The sequence below is a fragment of the Haemaphysalis longicornis genome, unplaced genomic scaffold, assembly GCF_048455015.1.
Source record: "Haemaphysalis longicornis isolate Haplotype H1 unplaced genomic scaffold, Haemaphysalis longicornis Haplotype H1 scaffold_9, whole genome shotgun sequence".
NCBI lineage: Eukaryota > Metazoa > Arthropoda > Arachnida > Ixodida > Ixodidae > Haemaphysalis > Haemaphysalis longicornis.
The window spans coordinates 78,120,329-78,137,839 of NW_027526460.1; the positions used below are offsets into that span (position 1 = coordinate 78,120,329).

Genomic DNA, 17,511 nt, shown 5'->3' on the forward strand with positions numbered 1-17,511 from the left:
AGTCAGTATACAGTCATCCGAGTCACTACATTCAACTATATTTTTTTTTGTCGTTGCCTAAGTGTGCACCAAAATAACGCAAACGTGAAGTTATATGCGTACGGGCCTGGTGTTTAAAGTAAGAAGCCAGTGTTTCGAGTAACTAAGCGGCACCGGACGACATTGAAAACAAATTAATGACAATGAATCTGCTTCTCCAAGTGAAGCGAAGAAGAAAACGTAGAAGTGATGGCGAAGGGGTAACGAAATGGGCATCAAGGGTTCACGCGCGAATGAATAAGAGAAGAAACAAGGAAGCGCTGTGACGCAGGAACATCCGATAAAAAAAAGATTGTAGAGAACTGGAATATGAAGAGCTAAAAACTATTGAGATGGTTAGTTAGCGCCTCATTATGGTCGCAATCATGAGGTTGTCTGTTATGCCTCTGGCAAAAATTATGAAAACGATGAAAATGATGGAGGAAATCTTTATACTGTTTCCACCAAGTCAACGGCACATTGCTTTGCTTCCAGTCCCCGCGGTTTCTAAGTTCTTAAGCGGGTAGCTCTCCGACCACGGACTCCGTAACTGTTCGAATTCCGACCCTTCCGTGCAGAGTATGCCAACTCCGGTACCATCTGCGGCGCTACTTTTGCAATAAATCTACCATACGAGACATGCCTCACCTCGCATGGTATTGCGCGGGTGGTGCCAACCAGGTGAGAGTATAACACTGCACGGCGTGGGTTCACTCTTACAACAACTTTATTCGCCCCACTTACTGCACAAATTAACCTGCAAGCACGCTCTGGGTTGGGCTGCCTCCATGGCGGGGCATTGTTAGCTTGTCTCCTCCTCTCTAAACGAAAGAATAGGCATGTGACATTCACAAAACAACGCTTTTCGACTTTAATAACTTCGTGGGCGAAAGCAGAAGTGATAATATTGCTTTGCGCAAAACGCCACCGATAGTCCACTGAGCTGCGTAATCAAAACACGTTATGTTATTCGTGAATTGCCGTGCAGAATTACCGCAAGACGATCTGTATTAGCACGTATTTTAGCTCAGTACTGAGGCGATACATTTTTCAACCAAGTGCGTAAACCTTTACTGTTTGTTGGTGCCATTCTAGATTCGCATTTATGATCCGGAGTGAGCTGATGTATGCTGCCGTATTTAGAAGCCCGTCAAATATCATAATCGTTCCCCATGTCTGTTACTAGCGGCACAAGAATAACAATTAAAGGGACCCTGCAACACTTTCGATAAGCGCTTTCACTCTTTCCTTCGCGTCTGGAACCACTGCGAAAGCTCTAGTTATCGTCAGCACGGAGCGGCACTGCTCGATTTGCTCGTCGAACCAGATATGCCTTCCATTTCTGCTTTGTTTTTGTGGATTTATTTTAAAGTTGCTATCTAAAAGCGTTCATTGCTGCAACTGAAGGAAAACTGGCCAACAGCCGCTACCGCTACATGGCCTTAGTGACGTAATCCGAGCCGTCGAAGAGCGTCAAGACCGGGAAAGAAAGAACTATCTTTTGAGGGAGTTTACAAGTTATCTGATGGGCATAGAGCAGTAATTTTTGGCTGAGGCACTTTGCGACTCCCTAATTTAAGTGCTGGGTTTGTTGGGTGAATGCGTTCTGCAAGCATTTAAGATTTCAAAAAAAGTTGAAAAAAGTGTTCCGGGGTCTCTTTAAAGTAAGATAGCTAGTTGGGCGATTTGGTGCGGGTTCATGGCACAACTACCACGCGAAAGACAAGACACAAAAGGAAGATAACAATACATGCGCTGACTCTCAATTGAATTTTTTTTTGAAAGTGCTTATTTTCAAGAATCATTTGCTTATGGTATAGTTAGAGCAACTTGTCGAATAAATTCTCAGTTGACAGCAAGCGCATTAGCTGTTTATCTTCCTTTAGTGTCTTGTCTTTCGTGCTGTAGTTATACCATTAACTGGAACAGCAGCCACAAATTAAGTTTGGGCATCCAGTACCTGTTGACTGAGATAGGCGCCACGGCTGCGCCAGACGAGTGCTCTCGCTGGACTTCCGGGTGACGGGATGCCGCTTCGATCTCCTCTCGGTGCGCCAGTTGCGCGTCTCCCGGAAGTGCTGGCTTCGTGTCGTACGCCGAAGAAACGACTTCCACGGGCCGGAAGTCATCGTTGTCAACAGTGGGACTCGCTTGGACCACGAGTCCGTCGGTGGGGGATCGCTCAGCCCATGCTGTCTGGGTATCCATGGCACCCACCATGATCTGGTTCTGCCTGGAGCGTACGTCATCAACCACCTCTCCTCCGGGAGGCGGCGCCTGTTCCTCTGGTAGCAAAAAAAGAAACAAACAAAAAAACCCAGGTCGGTCATACGCTGTAGGGAGAGGGGATAGGCGCTTGAAGCAGTTAAGGCCTTAGCACCTATGCTAATCAAATTACTTGGGTGTGGTAGCTGGTAGATAAGCGCCAGAAGGAGATTTGCGTGTTAGACGAGCAGAGGGAGCAGCAACGAATTGTATATGAAGATAGCTGACTTTACATTAACCCTGACAGTCTTAGTTTCTCCGGGATTGTTCGTTACTCGGGCGCTCATCATCATAATACCCTCAATTACCTGCACATGCCATCTCAAATGAACCCAAAAGAATTGACCATGACGCTGCTTGCTACGTGCTCAAGATAAAGTTGATTTCTCTCCGTGAGATACACACGTGAGGTATGCTCTAAGGAGGGGTGACTTGTTTTTTTTAGCATCCGTGAAGGTCCGAAAGTCTTTGGCTGCCAGAGGGGAATTCCAGCTAACCCGCTGCCGCAGTCACTTCCGTCATTCCTAAACTCACACGTATACCGCATACCGATTATAAAAAAAAACAGTGCTCGGACCTTCAAGGCCCGCTCTTCACGCCAGTGGACGAGGTGGCGGTACGCCTTGAGCAGAGGGAATATGATTCCTCTCATGAGCATAACAGAAATGACGTTCGTGATGAGTGCGAAAAGTCACTGTTCCGTCTTAGGAAATGGGTTTTAATAGCTCGCGTGCGTCAAAAAACATTGGTTGATTCCTCTGCCATGGGAATCAGTAAAACACGAAATTGAAATTTGCAGCGAAATCTGCAGCGAAATGAGCATGATTTGGGGGTCGGCGGCTGTCTTGTGGGTGTGCTTGGCGAGCGACGTCTTGCTGGCGGGTCACTTCGGCAAAGGTGTACGACGTCATTTCCGTGACCGATTTGACGCCAGTGAAATCTCGATGTACCCCGGCATAAAACCCGTTCATGTGAAAATAGAAAACCCGAAAACGGACAACCCTAACTATAACGTTCTCTTTAGTACTAAAGATTGCTTCCCCGCAAAAACACCAAGTGTGCAGGGGTGCCCCATTTACAGGCTGGTGGCTTCGTTGGGCTGCGTCATTTCCATGGTGAATCTGGGTGTATCCAGGCATAAAACACTTCGTATTAAAAACCTTTATGTTCTCATAGTCCAGTCACAGTAACGATGCTGTTCAATAGACCTGACTTAACGTGGGCTACCCGTAACGTTTGCGGAAAAACGCAAGGCGACAGTACTCGGCAGTGGGGTTCTTGAGAAAGGACTTGCCGCTCGAAGCTATGAATGCGAAACCGGGTCTCGTCACCGCCCATTTGTGGAAACGCGTGGTTTTTACATTTTTTTAAAAAGCCACTAATGCTACCTGTTTAAGACTTAAAGCTTCTAGGCGCTGCTTTGAGATTTGCCGGCAGCTATGTCACCACAGGTTTTGTATTCAGGGAACGTGCTTACCCGGCTCCCGTTACGCCACGACACCTGATGCGGTTCCAGTAATTGAGAGTTACAGCAGAGCAGAGAACCGGTCCCGGTACGGTACCCGATAGCCGACCAGCGCCACTGCACACGCGCAGAGGGGGAGGGACCGGTTGGGTGCATGCATAGGTGCACCGACCATGTACTGGAAGCCGTACCCGGAGCGCTTCTCCGCTCTTCTATAACTCTTTAATATGTCTTTGCGATGTTATTCCCATTTACTATGGCTTATACGCATAAAAGAATAGCTGTGGCGAAGCTTTCTCATCGTTTTGACTGATTTCTCCAACTCGAATTGACTCCGCAACTGACTTTTGATAATCAGCGGTGCTCCCTCTCAATCATCGTGTGACAACGGACCTACCCACAGGTGTAGGTTCAAGCTGCAGCTTCTGTTCGAGCGAGCCCTGGTAGCCCACAGCAGGGCCCAAGGGTGATGTCTTGGGCTGCAGCCGGGCCGCTGAGGACGTGGCATCCACGCCTCCCTTGGCCCCAGACCAAGAGCGCCGGCAGGCACCGGTGCCGCCCTCCGATATTTCGTCCTCATCCATGGCGTCTTCATCCTTGCGATACCTGCGATCCCCAGGCCACCAAGGAGACTTTGTTTGCACGGAGGTCGCCATCGCGATGACGGGAGAGGGACGGGTGTCCTGCCGTGGAGGGTATCTTGACGCGACACAGCTCCCTCTTACCGTGTGACGAAGACGGTACACGTCATCAGGAGCAAGATGGCGAACAGGAAAGCCAGCGGAGAGAGCCACGTTGACTTCGCGGGAGGCGGGACCTCTGCGTGAAGTTTCGCCGTAGTTAGACGCTCGATTGGAACGCCATTTACGCAAGGCAACTGAGCACGATGGGCGACGGGTGTATTTAGAAAGAACAGGAGAAAACCGGAGCTAAGCCCATTGACAGGATTTGGAAAGCGCCGCTCCCCGCTACTCAGAAATGTCGTTGGTGGTCTCTTGTGGGGTAAAGTTTAGCCCTTTACGTTGGCCCTGGTTAATGCTTAGTCCTTAAAGAATAAATCAAATAAGCTTGCAAGCATCTGCTGGTTCGAAACTTATACAAGTGAACAGAAAAGTGAACAGTCTGGCTCGGAATGTAGCGTGCTGGGACTAGGCTTCCGATGGGCAATTAGAATGATGCGAGTGATTTTGAAAAAAAAAATACAGGGGTGTAAGGCTCAAACGGATTGAAGAATAAAGCAACAAGAAGCTTTAAGAAACCGACAGCTGATGTTTTCTGCCTCTGCGCTCTTTAAGTGTTTTCACTCAAACGTACAACACGGACCCTGTAAGCGTTGCTCTACTATTAATAGGGGGGATATTTTTCTTCTCATATGAGTTTCTCTTAGGGCGCAGGATCCACTTTATTGTTCCTACAACGCACATCAATGCACACGTCAGGAAAATAAAGTAACTCTTAATTTGCGAATCAATGGAATCATGAAAGGTACAGGGATGTACGGTCAGGACACGTGTACGTTATGCCACAGCGTGTCATTTCTCTTGACTGGTTCACCGTTCATTGGTTGACAGGTCCAATGTTAGCTATGGTATTTTGCCATTGCTGCCGTCGCAGGCCAGGGTTGTATGATACAGGAACAAAATTTCTGGACGCGTACTTAACGATTCAAGGAAGAGACGCTCGTGACTGCAACAGCTTACCCTATGGGTTCGTTGTACTACAATATAACACGAAGAGCAAATAAGGTATTGCAACTATACGAACCATTTTGAGGAGGCTTGCAGCTGCCGTCTGCCTGGAAGACATTCGGCGGCACGCATTGACACTGCTTCTCGATGCACACGAAGAACGGTTTGCCGCAGTCCGTGTTCTGCTGGCAACCTTGCTGTTCTGCGCGTGCAGAAGAACGGGGACGGAAAAGCTACGCGTCAAAAATTTGCGCGGTAAGGGCAAAGCACTTTATGGACTCGCCTTGTCGTTGTAGCCCGCTGTCACAACGTCACGCGACCGCCGGAATCAGGCGGCGCCGCGAGGTAACGGACCCAAGTAAAGCCCCATGGCGTACCGTAACGGCGTAACACAGAGGCTTCGAAAACCAAGCGGTTTATATAGACATAACCATTCGAAACTCCTAAACCGCTGTCTCTAGTCATACATCTCCCCGTTGTTTAGCGTAGAAAAAACTGCAGGTTTATTTGAGGCAAAATCTGTGTATATAACCGCAAGCTCCCGCGTCCGTTGAGTGAGGAACGCAGATTCGGTTTGTTTTGTAGCGCAAGGTGCACTGCGCTACCTCGGGTAGTCTTCGCAGGGTGACCAGTTTTGCCCTTGAGCGCTAGAGGTTGAGGGCAAACCACAGCCCCTTCCGCAAACGCCCGGCATGGAGCAGCGGCCCGATAACGGGGAGGGATAGGCGGAAGGGGAGGGATAGGAGAGGAGGGAAAGGATACGTGCCGGAAACAACGCGCGGGACGTGGAGGAGGAAGGCGAGAGGCCTCCGCCGCAGCGATAAGCGTGAGCCACGAAGGAAGGCTACGTGCGGCGCAGAACCCTGTGTGATATAGGAAGACGAACATCCAGCGGTGGTCCCTTGTAGAGCGACGTGGCTTAAACAACGCCGTGAGGCGAAAAGAGGAAAAACGCTACTGCTCGGGACAGCTTCGCTACCTTCAAGTCTTACGCATTGGTGTGTGCTTCCTTTATTTTTTTTTACGATAGTAAGCGAACAAAGTGGCCGCCAAAAGCGACTCGTTCCAGACTGCGCAGTAAGGCGCCGTCAAGGGTGAGATCCCGCTCGCGCTGTTCCAGGCAGGCGGCGCACGAGCACTGCGAATTCTGGAAATTTGAATTGCGTTGTACAAACCTCCGTTCAATTCATCGAAAGAGCAGTGAGACATGGCGGCGAAGAGCGTGATGGGTGGCAGCAGTGGGCGGATAACGGCGCCAAAGCCCATTATGGCGAATAACCGCTCCGCACTTCCGTCGGCTTTTACATTAAGTGGAATGGTTCTAATTTTTTGTAGGTTCTCCTTCCTGATAGACATGCGCCGAAATAAAGGATTATATAAACAAAGTTAAGACGTTTATGATATGCCCTCACAAATTTTCTTTGTGGCTTGGAGTTTCTGAACACAGAATGGTCGATTTGAAACTCCGTGTATAGCGGCCACCACCACCATTACAACCACCAACACCACCATCATCATCATGATATTCCTTATCAGCTTGTTTATGTCCACTTCAGTACGACGGCCCCTCCCAACGATTTCTAGCCCCGTCTAACATTGGTAGGCCGAATCTGTTCTCTCTCCCCGAACTTTTGTTATTCACCGCTCCAAACGTGCTTCTGTTTCATTTTCGCTGAACTGGCACCCACTTTGTCAAAGGGACCCTGAAACACTTTTTTCAACCTCTTTCGAAATGTTATCTGCTTGCAGAACGTACTCAGCCAACACATCTAGTACTAAGATTAGAGGCTCGCAGGTAGCTCAGACAAAAATCACTGATCTGTGCCCACCAGAAAATTTAGAAATTTGCTCAAAAGATTTTTCTCTCATTCCTGGCCTCTCCGTTTTTAGACCGCTGGAATTACGTCATTACGGCGGGGTAGAAACTATTGACCCTCTTTTCTTCAGTTGCAGCAATGAACGCCTTCAACAGCCACTTTGAGAATTAGGTCAGAAAGGCAAAGCAGAAACGGAAGGCGTATCGTCTGCGTCGAGCAAATCACGCAGTGCCGCTCCGGGCTGGCGATTATAACTATAGATTTTGCAGTGCTTCCAGACCAGGAGGGGGAAGATGTTTATTGGAAGTGCTGCAAAGTCCCTTTAAAGAATGGTCCCCTTGTACATTGTACGCATAATATGTACGGCCCAAGCCGAGTTCTTTTATTTAATTCAAACTAGAATGTGGTCCACAGTATAGCCGACCAAATAGCCGATGTCGTACGCCTGCGTCAGCCCAAAAACTCGATGTCCGGCAGGATGTCTTCACCGCAGCGGTCCAGAACGACCAATTCAGGCTACCAAGTGGGCGAATTTGGCGAATTACGTGACCGAGCACTCAATGCGCGTGCAAAAGGGCATTCACAGCTTGCGTGTTGTCCCTGCAGACATGCCCTTTTTTTATTCAAATCATATGTTGGGCTTTGTCATTCGTCGAATTTCCCCACTTGGCCCCCTGACTTGGTCGTTCTGGAGCATGGTGGTGAAGACGACCTACGGGGACTTCTTAGAGTGCGTTTTACTTGGGTACCTCTGAGACCACCGTTGGAACAGTTTGTTATTTTTGCCTGGTTCTGGAAGACATTTAATAAACTTGCAAGATCGGAAGCTTGGGCGAGTTGGTAATACGTTGCAGTTGTGGGAAGCGCAAACTAACACGTAGACAAGAGAAGAAACAAAAAAAAATTACATAGACGACATGAAGCGCTTCTATCAACAGATTTTTTTTAGGGGCTGGGGCTCTTGGCGTCTCCTGTCGTTGTCGTCGTCCTAATCGTTGTTTCATGTAAACATGGTACTAAAACATCCGGACACTTTTTTACGCCTCGCGCTGGAGCGCTTCGTAACGCGTACTAAAAAGAACATGGGGACACTCGTTTACGCCGCGCGCTAGAAAGCTTCGTGCTTCAAAGACAAAAGACCTGTACACCAAAGCTGTATACCTCTACAACACCCCCCCCCCCCTGGCTCCATCTCCGTTGGCAAAAACACCAAGGCGCCAAGAATACACTTATACAATGCATGATTCGCCCCTCCCGAGGTTTCACGTCAGTGTAGATGGCCCGGGATTTTCTTTCGAAACAACACCGCTTATGTACACTAGCATGTTCGTCACGTAAAACAAGGACTTAATATCGCCGAGACTTAAAACATAGCCTTAAAAATACATTGCCAGTTGGAACACTAAGTCATTTGCATCTGTTAGCCACGAGTCGATAGATAGTGCAGTTCTTGTGTTAACAGTGACACAGAAGGAACGCTTACACACTGGTCACCTAACCTATGAATTTCCGCCGCTTCTATAATTCTTTGGGTGGTCTGATATCTGTGACTTCATAAAACCCTGCACTGTTCAAAACGTAGTCTGCAGCGGCACCGGAGGCAGCGCAAGCCCAAATGGCCACTAGCAGCATTTGATACGTTGTTGTGTTCGCGTAGCTTTTAATAAGGTCGAATGAGTTCGCGCAGATTTACCGAAAACGCGGCGCTTTTATAGCTTACCGGGAGGCTGGCACTGGCCCTGGGAGTCCTTGTTTGGCTTGTCGGGCGGGCAGCGGCAGTGCCCAGCCGCGTCGTTCGGCTTGCGCGCGCATACCCGACCGGTCTTTCGGTCGCAGTCGAGATCGTCCTGGCACTGTTCTTCCCGGTTCTCGCCGAAAAAGTCTGCGTGGCAAGAGATCATCAATCACTCAACGCTAAGCAAAGCAATTTGAGGGCTAGTTAGTTTTTTTGCTTGGTAGAATAAAATGCGCAAAAAAGACGGTACGAAGAGAACTACGTCGATGGATATAGAGTAACAGACAGACAGAAAGACAGACAGAGAGACAGACAGACAGACAGACAGACAGACAGACAGACAGACAGACAGACAGACAGACAGACAGACAGACAGACAGACAGATATGGACATTAGGACAGGCATAGTAATACTGGCAGACAGAAAAGACACCACGTCGAGGGATATAAAGTAGGAATCATTTAAGAGATGTTGAAACGCTTTTGCGCAGATCGGGCCTGGTTACTTGTGCGATCCTACACCGTATAAACCTTTCCTTCAGCTAATCTTCATGAAGATCAGAGCATGTTCTAGGCTCTCTTGCGCATGCGCAGTTTCATCTTGCTGTCGGATGCGCAAATTGTAGGGCTGCTAGCACAGTCCACTGATAAAATGGAAGCTCCAAGGACAAAGGAAAAAACGGTTGATATAACAGCCATAACTGAGACCTAACGATGCACTTAACAGCGCGGGATACCTCCATTAGTGCAAGGGCATCTCTGCAGAAAGGTACGTTGTATAGGTTTTTTTGCGCGACTATAGTAGCATTTATAAACGAGACTACAGGAAGGAAAAAAAACGCCCACGCCCAATAATCCTTACCAAAACGTTCAGGGTCTCGTTCAAGATGAGATTGCGCTTGTTCTGGTAGGGGTAACCCGATTTGTGGCCTGCAAAAGTAAAAAGCAAGGCATGGCGGAAATTGAAAGAAACTACTCGAGGTTTGCCGACGAGGATTACGAGTGTGTGATGAATTCATTTCTGTATATGTTTACCAAAAACTTTTCCCCTCCACTGTGTTTTTCAAGGGTGTTTTTTAAAGCGTGTTAGTTTTTTTTTCGCTTTTCCTTCTATTTTCTGGGGGAACTGCTGCTGTCGTTTTCTCACATGATGCTTCGATCACCCTTATCTTACACTAGATGAAGCAGGGCTCCCGTACTGCACCCGGGGACAGGGATAGGGAAGCGCCTATCTGCACAGGGCCCCTGGAAGCCCCATACTGCAAAATGATTTACACTCTTATAACTAACACCCTTACACCCTATCAGAAAACAAACAGCACTTTTTGACAAACTATGTAACGATAAAACTCTCTTTTTAAAAGGGTGTATTTTGCTTTTGCTAAGGTGTAAGGGTGTTATAAAAACACATTTAAGGGTGTTTTCCTCTGTTTTTATTGCTAGGGTGTCAATAATTGTAGGTTATGATTTACGCCGTTAAGGGTGGGAATCGTTTAACAGTGAAGGTCCCGTCTGTCAAGTTCTCTGCCCTTGGAACTGGTGGTATCGTCTCCGGGAAGACTGAGACGTTGTACGCTTCTCGTTGCGTCTCGTGTTTCTTGATTCACTCGACACGCCTCACCTACACATGCCGATTAGGGCAAGCTCTCCTACTGAGCAGAATGACATACGCCACGCCGTACCTTAACCTTCAGCAGCACGAAACCACCAAGCTTGATGCCTTAATTCGCAAGGCCTACAAGACGGCACTCAGCCTGCCCACCTATACATCAAATGATAAATTGCTAAAGTTGGGACTACATAACACCCTTGCTGAGCACATTTATGCACAACGCGCCTCTCAACTGCGAAGGCTAGCCCCCACCCCAGCAGGCCAGGCAGTGCTCCAAGCGCTGGGTTGACCATCACCGAATCATGCGGAGCAGCCCCAACGCCTCCCGCCTACCATCAGGACAAGACTGCGCGTTACTCCCATACCACAGCATATGCACCCCACCTACAACCGAGGCCGGCGGAAGGCACGAGTCCGTTGCATCAATAAGAAATATGAAGCCGACCCTCAGGTTCGTTACACAGGCGTCGCCCATGACCTCACATCAACCCGCACCACTCTTGTCGCTGTCAACTCCACAGGACAGATTGCAACAGCGGCTACATACCGCTTATGCAAGGTCGACACTGCCGATGCCCTAGCAATCGCCCACGCCGCAACAACCCACTCAAGCCTTCACTCCCTAACAATCATAGTGTTTTGAACAATAGTGTTTTCAAGAGGTCGAAATTTTGAGTGCAGTTGGCGTTTAATTAATGTGAAGAGGCACATCTTGGAAGCCAACCCAGAGTGTACGTTGGCGACGAATAGCTCGATTAAAAAAAGCAGTACTGATGATATACAATCCCGGCCCGTCTGTTGATAAGGAACAGTGATCTTTCATCTCACTCAACACTAGTGTTAGGAGGCAGTGAGGAGTGGCATCATTGTCTCTCTCTTTGCTATGATGAGTTCTGGATTGAGAACTGCCAGTGTGTGATCTTAAAAATGATCTGGAGCTTAGACGCACGGCTAAATCATTTGACAGGTACGCAGCCACGCTTCTAGCATCAATTGTGGGACAAAAGCCGACGAAGATATCAAAGCATGACGAACTAAAAGGTTCACGAGCGTGGCTGAAACAGTTTTTGAACTGGCACATTCGGCGAGGACAGTAATCTTCCGTACCGAAAAATGTCTGTGGTCCTTATACGCGGTGTCTCCCTGTTTGAAAGCTGTCGGCACAGCCTTAAACGTCTGGAAAATCCTAAAAATCGTACTGTGGTTTTTTAGTTTCATGATACCCGCGCTAATCGGACGTCACGTAGCCAACAAAGCAACTGATATAAACTTTCTGTTCGAGGCCTCTTTGCTGACCCCTTGGTGCAAGGGATTAGCCCAATCAAGCCATGGGTTCTCTCCCTGCGCACCATTTGTCCATCTTACATTGTCTAACAGACAGTGTTTGCCAGAAGGTAGTGTAGATCTATTATCACGGCAACCATGAGAATTAGTATCAGAAATTGCTCACTGTAGTCGCCTCTGATTGGCTAAACACGTCACCCGAAGATTCTCTGGAACAAATATTCCATAAAATCTCGTTTGTACAGCTCCTCCTGTTGGGCTGTGGTATAGTGCTTGCTTTTTAACACGAAGGCCCAGGTTCGAGTCCGGCATTGATGAAGATTTGTTTTTCAAAGCTTTCGCAATGTTTTCGCTCATCGTGACTTTGCTTTTTTATTCTGGTTATTACTATATCAAGAGATTGACGCACATGGCTTCTAGAATGGGTTGGATCAGGTTTAATATAGGTTGTGTTATGTGTCGTTGGGCTGGGTTAGGTTAGGTTAGGTTAGGTTGGGCTGGAGTTATGTAGGTGATGATACGTTCGATTAGGTTGCGTTAGGTTCGGTTAAGTTATGTTAGGTTACGTTGGGCGATATTTCTATTCAGTGAATTTTGGGCCAGCCACCATTTAAGAAACTGCCGTGAGAATTTCCCGGAGGTAATTCTCACGGCTGCCGGGAGATTAGAGTCAGCTCTGCCAGAAGGACAGTGACAACAGTATCCTCTGCCAACGGACGGAAAGTGTGGCAGTCTGGTAGTCGCTTCAGCCTCCAAACAGGCGTTTTCTGTGCACTTGCAGACGATGCACTACTGTGAATCTAGCGTAATCATAGAGTTTCTTAGTAAGTATACTAGAGAGGAAACTGCGCCTCATAAGCCATGTCGTCGTGGGGGTTCATTGGAAGACTCCCTTTTTGGTTTGGGCTTGGCATGACAACTGGATTCTTAAGCGGTTTTTGGGATTTGCTTTCTTCACTATGCATTAACACGTTTACGAGCTACAAGGAAGTCGAAATCCTCCCGTTTCTGTTGTATCCACGTTCAGTGAAACAGCAGGCAGTGCGTGATCGCACCTGACGTTGCTCATGCCGAAGTCGAAGGACGTATGACTGAGCGGGTAATATGCCGTCGCGAAATTTGTAGCCGACGAAAAGAAGAAACAAAACGTACTTCGACGAAGACAAGATACGGCAGATACGGGCGCTTGTATGCGTCCTATCTTGTCATCGTCCACGACTGTTTAACGCCACGTTTTCATTTTTCTTGTTAAACTAGCTGGCAGTCGTGGTGCACCGGTTCACCGCGAAGGCAAGGTTTTCATAGGCACACTCAAAAAACTTTCGAAACTCTTCAAACAACTTATTATTTGAAATAATGGTAAAATTAATAAAATCAGTCTCTAATGAGTTACCCCCAAATATTAACATTGTTCGTAACTACAACCTTGGCCTGCGGAATACAGGCACAACCGTTCCGGCAAAAAAGACGCTTTACTTCTTTATTCCTTAGTTTTAAACAGCCTGTTTTTATTTTCCACTTACATAATTGCACACTATTCTTCGCGTTTTTGTGGCACTTTGTTTAAATTTGCGGTCACAAACGTTTCAATCCAAGCCAATGATGAAACTAAGGCGAGCGCGATGTATAATGGCGGCCCATGACGACACAGACGACCTTGATGTGAGCCGCATAGACACTAGCGCCAGATTCCTCTCTAGTATATACTGTAAGAAACTCTATGAGCGTATTACACTGAAACGGTCATAGAATGACCTTAGGCACTGGTAGATATAGTTGCTTTCGCCGGACATGTTATCATTATAGATGCGCACGCCAATAGCCGCGGGTGAGCATTTACGCGCTCAGCATTGAAGTCGTATGCGGCGCTTCCCGGTAAATGAGGAGACGCCACAGTAACCATCATGTATCCTTTCGGACTTCGAAACTCACCTCTGCTGTTCAGGGGAGACTTGCGCCTGGGCGAGAGCGCCGGCCGCAGCGAGGCAAGCGAGGGCCACGGCGGGCCAGCCGGCCCAGCGCATCGCTGAGCGGACCGGGGCTCGCCGTCTTCCACTATGATGAAACCCCCTTCAGCCGATCCTTGTCGTCTTCGCTCTCCGGAGCGTGGTGGTAGTGGTACCAGTGAAATGGCTCATGCCCACTCAGGGGGATTGGGCTGGAAATGGGCGACTTGCCGAAAAAAATTATGTGATTTTTGAAGGGAAAGAAAAATATTTAAATATTATAATGGCTTAGCAGTGGATGACTGGAGAAATAAAAGTAAGGAGATTAGAGAAAGAAATAAATAAAGGTAAAAACGAACACCATTGAATGAAAATTGGAAGTAAGCATCACGAAGAAAGAATGTGGTACAGACGAAGCAGTGAGCTTGGCGCGCATATACTTGGCAGGGGAATCCAGCAGGGCCAAATGATATCTAACACGCAGACGACCTGATTCCAGGATGAATGAGTGCAACGCACGGCAAAGATCCCCGTTGCAGAATCTCAGTTCCTTCGCCCCGAATGACAAAATCAGTGTAGAAGACTGTAGCAGTGTAGCAGTGTATCACTGTAGCAGTGTTGCAGGAGGTGTAGCCGGCTGCATGTGCCTTCTACGTACTCTCGTCTGATAGAGGAGAACCGTCGACAGGAGAAGAAGAAATGGTCGGTCGTTTCCGGTTCATTGCAGAAAGCGCATAACGACGACAGGACCAGATTAGAGCGGTGCAAGTAATAATTTAAATTTGGCACGCGACAGCGAAAGCTAGTGGGGGTGACTTCGCAAGCTCGCGGCTGGCTTATGCTGCACTTCCATACGTACCGGAGGTGTTCGAGCTCCGAGTCTTCGTAAGCAGAATAAGGCAGACTTTGATGTAAGCACAGCCTACGGAAGCGAGCCGAAGTTATGAGGGAAATGGGTGGCAGAACCTCCACTACTCGACCGCCCAATGCCATTCCCGCCAGAGCATCCGCCGATTCGTTAAACCAGATACCTGCATGTCCAGGCACGTTGACCAAACGAAGTTCACGAAGGGAGGAAGGCGATAAAGAAGTAAGGGATCGACGTAGGGGGGATGAAGTTGAAGAAGTAAGGGCAGAACAAACAGAAAATGAATCCGTGAGAATTATTGCCTGTCGTTTCGAAGAACCAAGCTTACGAAGGGCCAAGACTATTGCGAGAAATGCTGCGTGGAAAGACGTAGTGAAGTTGGGAAGCCGGAGGGAAAAGACCCAAACTAGACCGGGAGAAAAAATACCCACGTCTGCTTTCTACTTCCGGACAGAATTCATCGGTTGCAATAATGACGTGGAAAGGGAAACCATTCACATGATCCTGTAGGAGGCCTGTTGAAAGGTTCAGAGGGAGTAATTTAGTGTTAGAGGGAAAAATGTCCTCAAAAGAAGTACGTAAGGGCGGCACTCTGCCAAGTACGGAAGTTGACAAAGGGCCACATTTAAAGGGACCCAGAAAAGCCTTCTGTAAAAGTTACAAAAGGCATGTATTGTCACGTAACACCAATATAGCGATGCAATGCCGTTGGAATTATTGATCTACATTCAGTATTAGCTGCTCCAGAAGCAATTAAATGCACCTCTCCCCACTTGCCGATCGACTCCTCCTCCCTCTCTGCCTCCTTCAAAGCAGCTAGCTACATTCCTGCGCCTAGGCTCGCGTCAATCACTGCGGACCCGCCTTGGCCGCCTTTGCCTCGGGATCGCGCAGGAAGAAGAAAGAGCAGCCGGAAGCCAATGGCAGTAACGCCGCCGGCGGCCGACCTTGCCCGCGATTGGGCGAATCAGGGGGCGCCTTCGCCGTTGCGTCAGCAGCGATCGCCGTTGCGTCACCCGCGGTCGCCGTTGCGTCAGCCGCGGTCGGCTCGCTGCGGCGTCGCGCTCATCGGCTGAGAAAGGCGATCTTCAAAAATTGTTTACAAATTATCTGTACAACGTATGGGGCTCACAGTTGGCTCAAAAATCCCCCGTTATGTGTTCTACCACCTGAATGCATTTGATTGCCACCTTCACAAAGCTTTTCGGGGTCCCTTTAAGGGGTCAAGCAGAGATTGTGCGAAGACTGCCTGTGGTTGTTTGAACCGCGGCCATGGACTACCGAAGAACAACGAAGGCTGTTTGAGGCCTGGATATGGGTGATTCCATAACTCGTCAAAATGCATCTACGGTGAGGGCATGCATGCGTGAGATTAATTGAGGAATTTGGGCTTCCATGTATAAAATTTTTATCGGTACATAACGGGGAAGGCCCACATAACCGTAGAGCTTGTCTTTCGAGCATTATCAACGGCCGAAGTTTGTAGTGGGGACTTCCGGAGAACAGCACAAATCCTAATTCTTGAATTGGCAGGACGTACATGTTTTAAATCATTAGTAGTGTGTCACGACTCATACGCAATCGTTTGTGACTTAGCCCTCTCAAGAATGACATGGCCCGAGCCCTTTTAGCAGCAATGTAATCTTTGTGTGGACGCCAATTGAGGGTATATTCGTATCAAATTCCTAGATATTTTAAGGAATTGACCTGAGGAATGTCCTGTTGCCGGCAAGTACGAGATATGAAAACTGGGCCGGTCACTGGGAATGGAAGTAGAGCACATTTGCTCACATTAGGTTCAAGCCTCGAAGGCGCTTAAATACGACTGCATATGCCGATAAAACATGTTAATATCTCTGTCCGAAGTGAAAAAAAAAATGCAATATCATCCGCGTAAATATACACCTGAATGTCTGGATTTACCGGAACCGAACTCATTAAAATATTAAACAGCACGAAAGGCGGAACAGAGCCCTGGGGAACACATCGAGTTTGACTATATATAGGAGAGGACAGGCCTTGCTGTGAACAAAAGAATTTTCTATCCGACAAAAAAGTGCCAATCCACGAAACAATGTAGTCTGGAAAAGAATAACGCTGGATTGTGGCGAAAAAGAATTTTGTATTCAATCCTATAGTAAGCTTTGGTAATATCCATGGTAACCAACACGCCAACTTATTACTTTGGCGCGCCAGCTGAGTGCGGCTTTCCAAATCAATGTGGGCCGACCAGATTAAGCAGCCAGGCCTGAATCCTATCTGTTTAGGGTTCAAGACGTTCTCGCGTTCTAACACGTTTTCAATTCGATGAAGCAAAATTATTTCTTCTAGTTTTACGAAATTCGATGTAAGGGCTAAGGCGTCTGATATTATCTAACGCGTATCTCAGACCTTGTTTTTTAAGGAGGGGAACGATCTTTGGCAGCCGCCACTCAGATTGGACCCATGAATGCCGTAGAGAGTGGTTAACTACTTGCAGCAGTGAGTCGGGGGACTCGTTGAACAAGAGCTTTAGCATGTGGGCTGTGATACCGTCACGTCCAGGAGCCGCATCAGGGACACAGCGCAATCCCTTCTCGATCTCATGCAAGGTCACCTCCTCAAAGTTGTATTGACAGAGTCCCGTAAGGACAGGGGGTAATGCTGAAGTGTAACCTGCATGTAAGCCCTGCGCAATCTGGTTAATAAAATCCTGGGTTTCATCCGGGGAGCGGATAACTGAGCCAATGTTTTGCTCTGGAGGAGCCACATTCCAACTGCGCAAAAATCGAAATAGGTTTCTTTTTTTCCGTGGGTCCGAGAGTAAAGCAAAG

At 48.0% G+C, this 17,511-nt stretch overlaps 1 protein-coding gene across 1 annotated transcript in view; it reads right to left on the reverse strand.

Annotated features, from left to right (window-relative positions):
* LOC144153272 (uncharacterized) overlaps window positions 1-13,908 on the reverse strand; it is a 25,201-nt gene extending 11,293 nt beyond the window's left edge. The window contains exons 1-7 of the mRNA XM_077684924.1: window positions 13,817-13,908; window positions 9,851-9,918; window positions 8,974-9,135; window positions 5,513-5,638; window positions 4,474-4,567; window positions 4,146-4,354; window positions 1,979-2,303 (exon numbers count right to left, since the gene is read on the reverse strand). Coding sequence (XP_077541050.1) covers window positions 1,979-2,303; window positions 4,146-4,354; window positions 4,474-4,567; window positions 5,513-5,638; window positions 8,974-9,135; window positions 9,851-9,918; window positions 13,817-13,908 — 1,076 coding nt within the window. The remainder of the gene's footprint in view (window positions 1-1,978; window positions 2,304-4,145; window positions 4,355-4,473; window positions 4,568-5,512; window positions 5,639-8,973; window positions 9,136-9,850; window positions 9,919-13,816) is intronic.
* Between the last annotated feature and the right edge of the window lie 3,603 nt (window positions 13,909-17,511).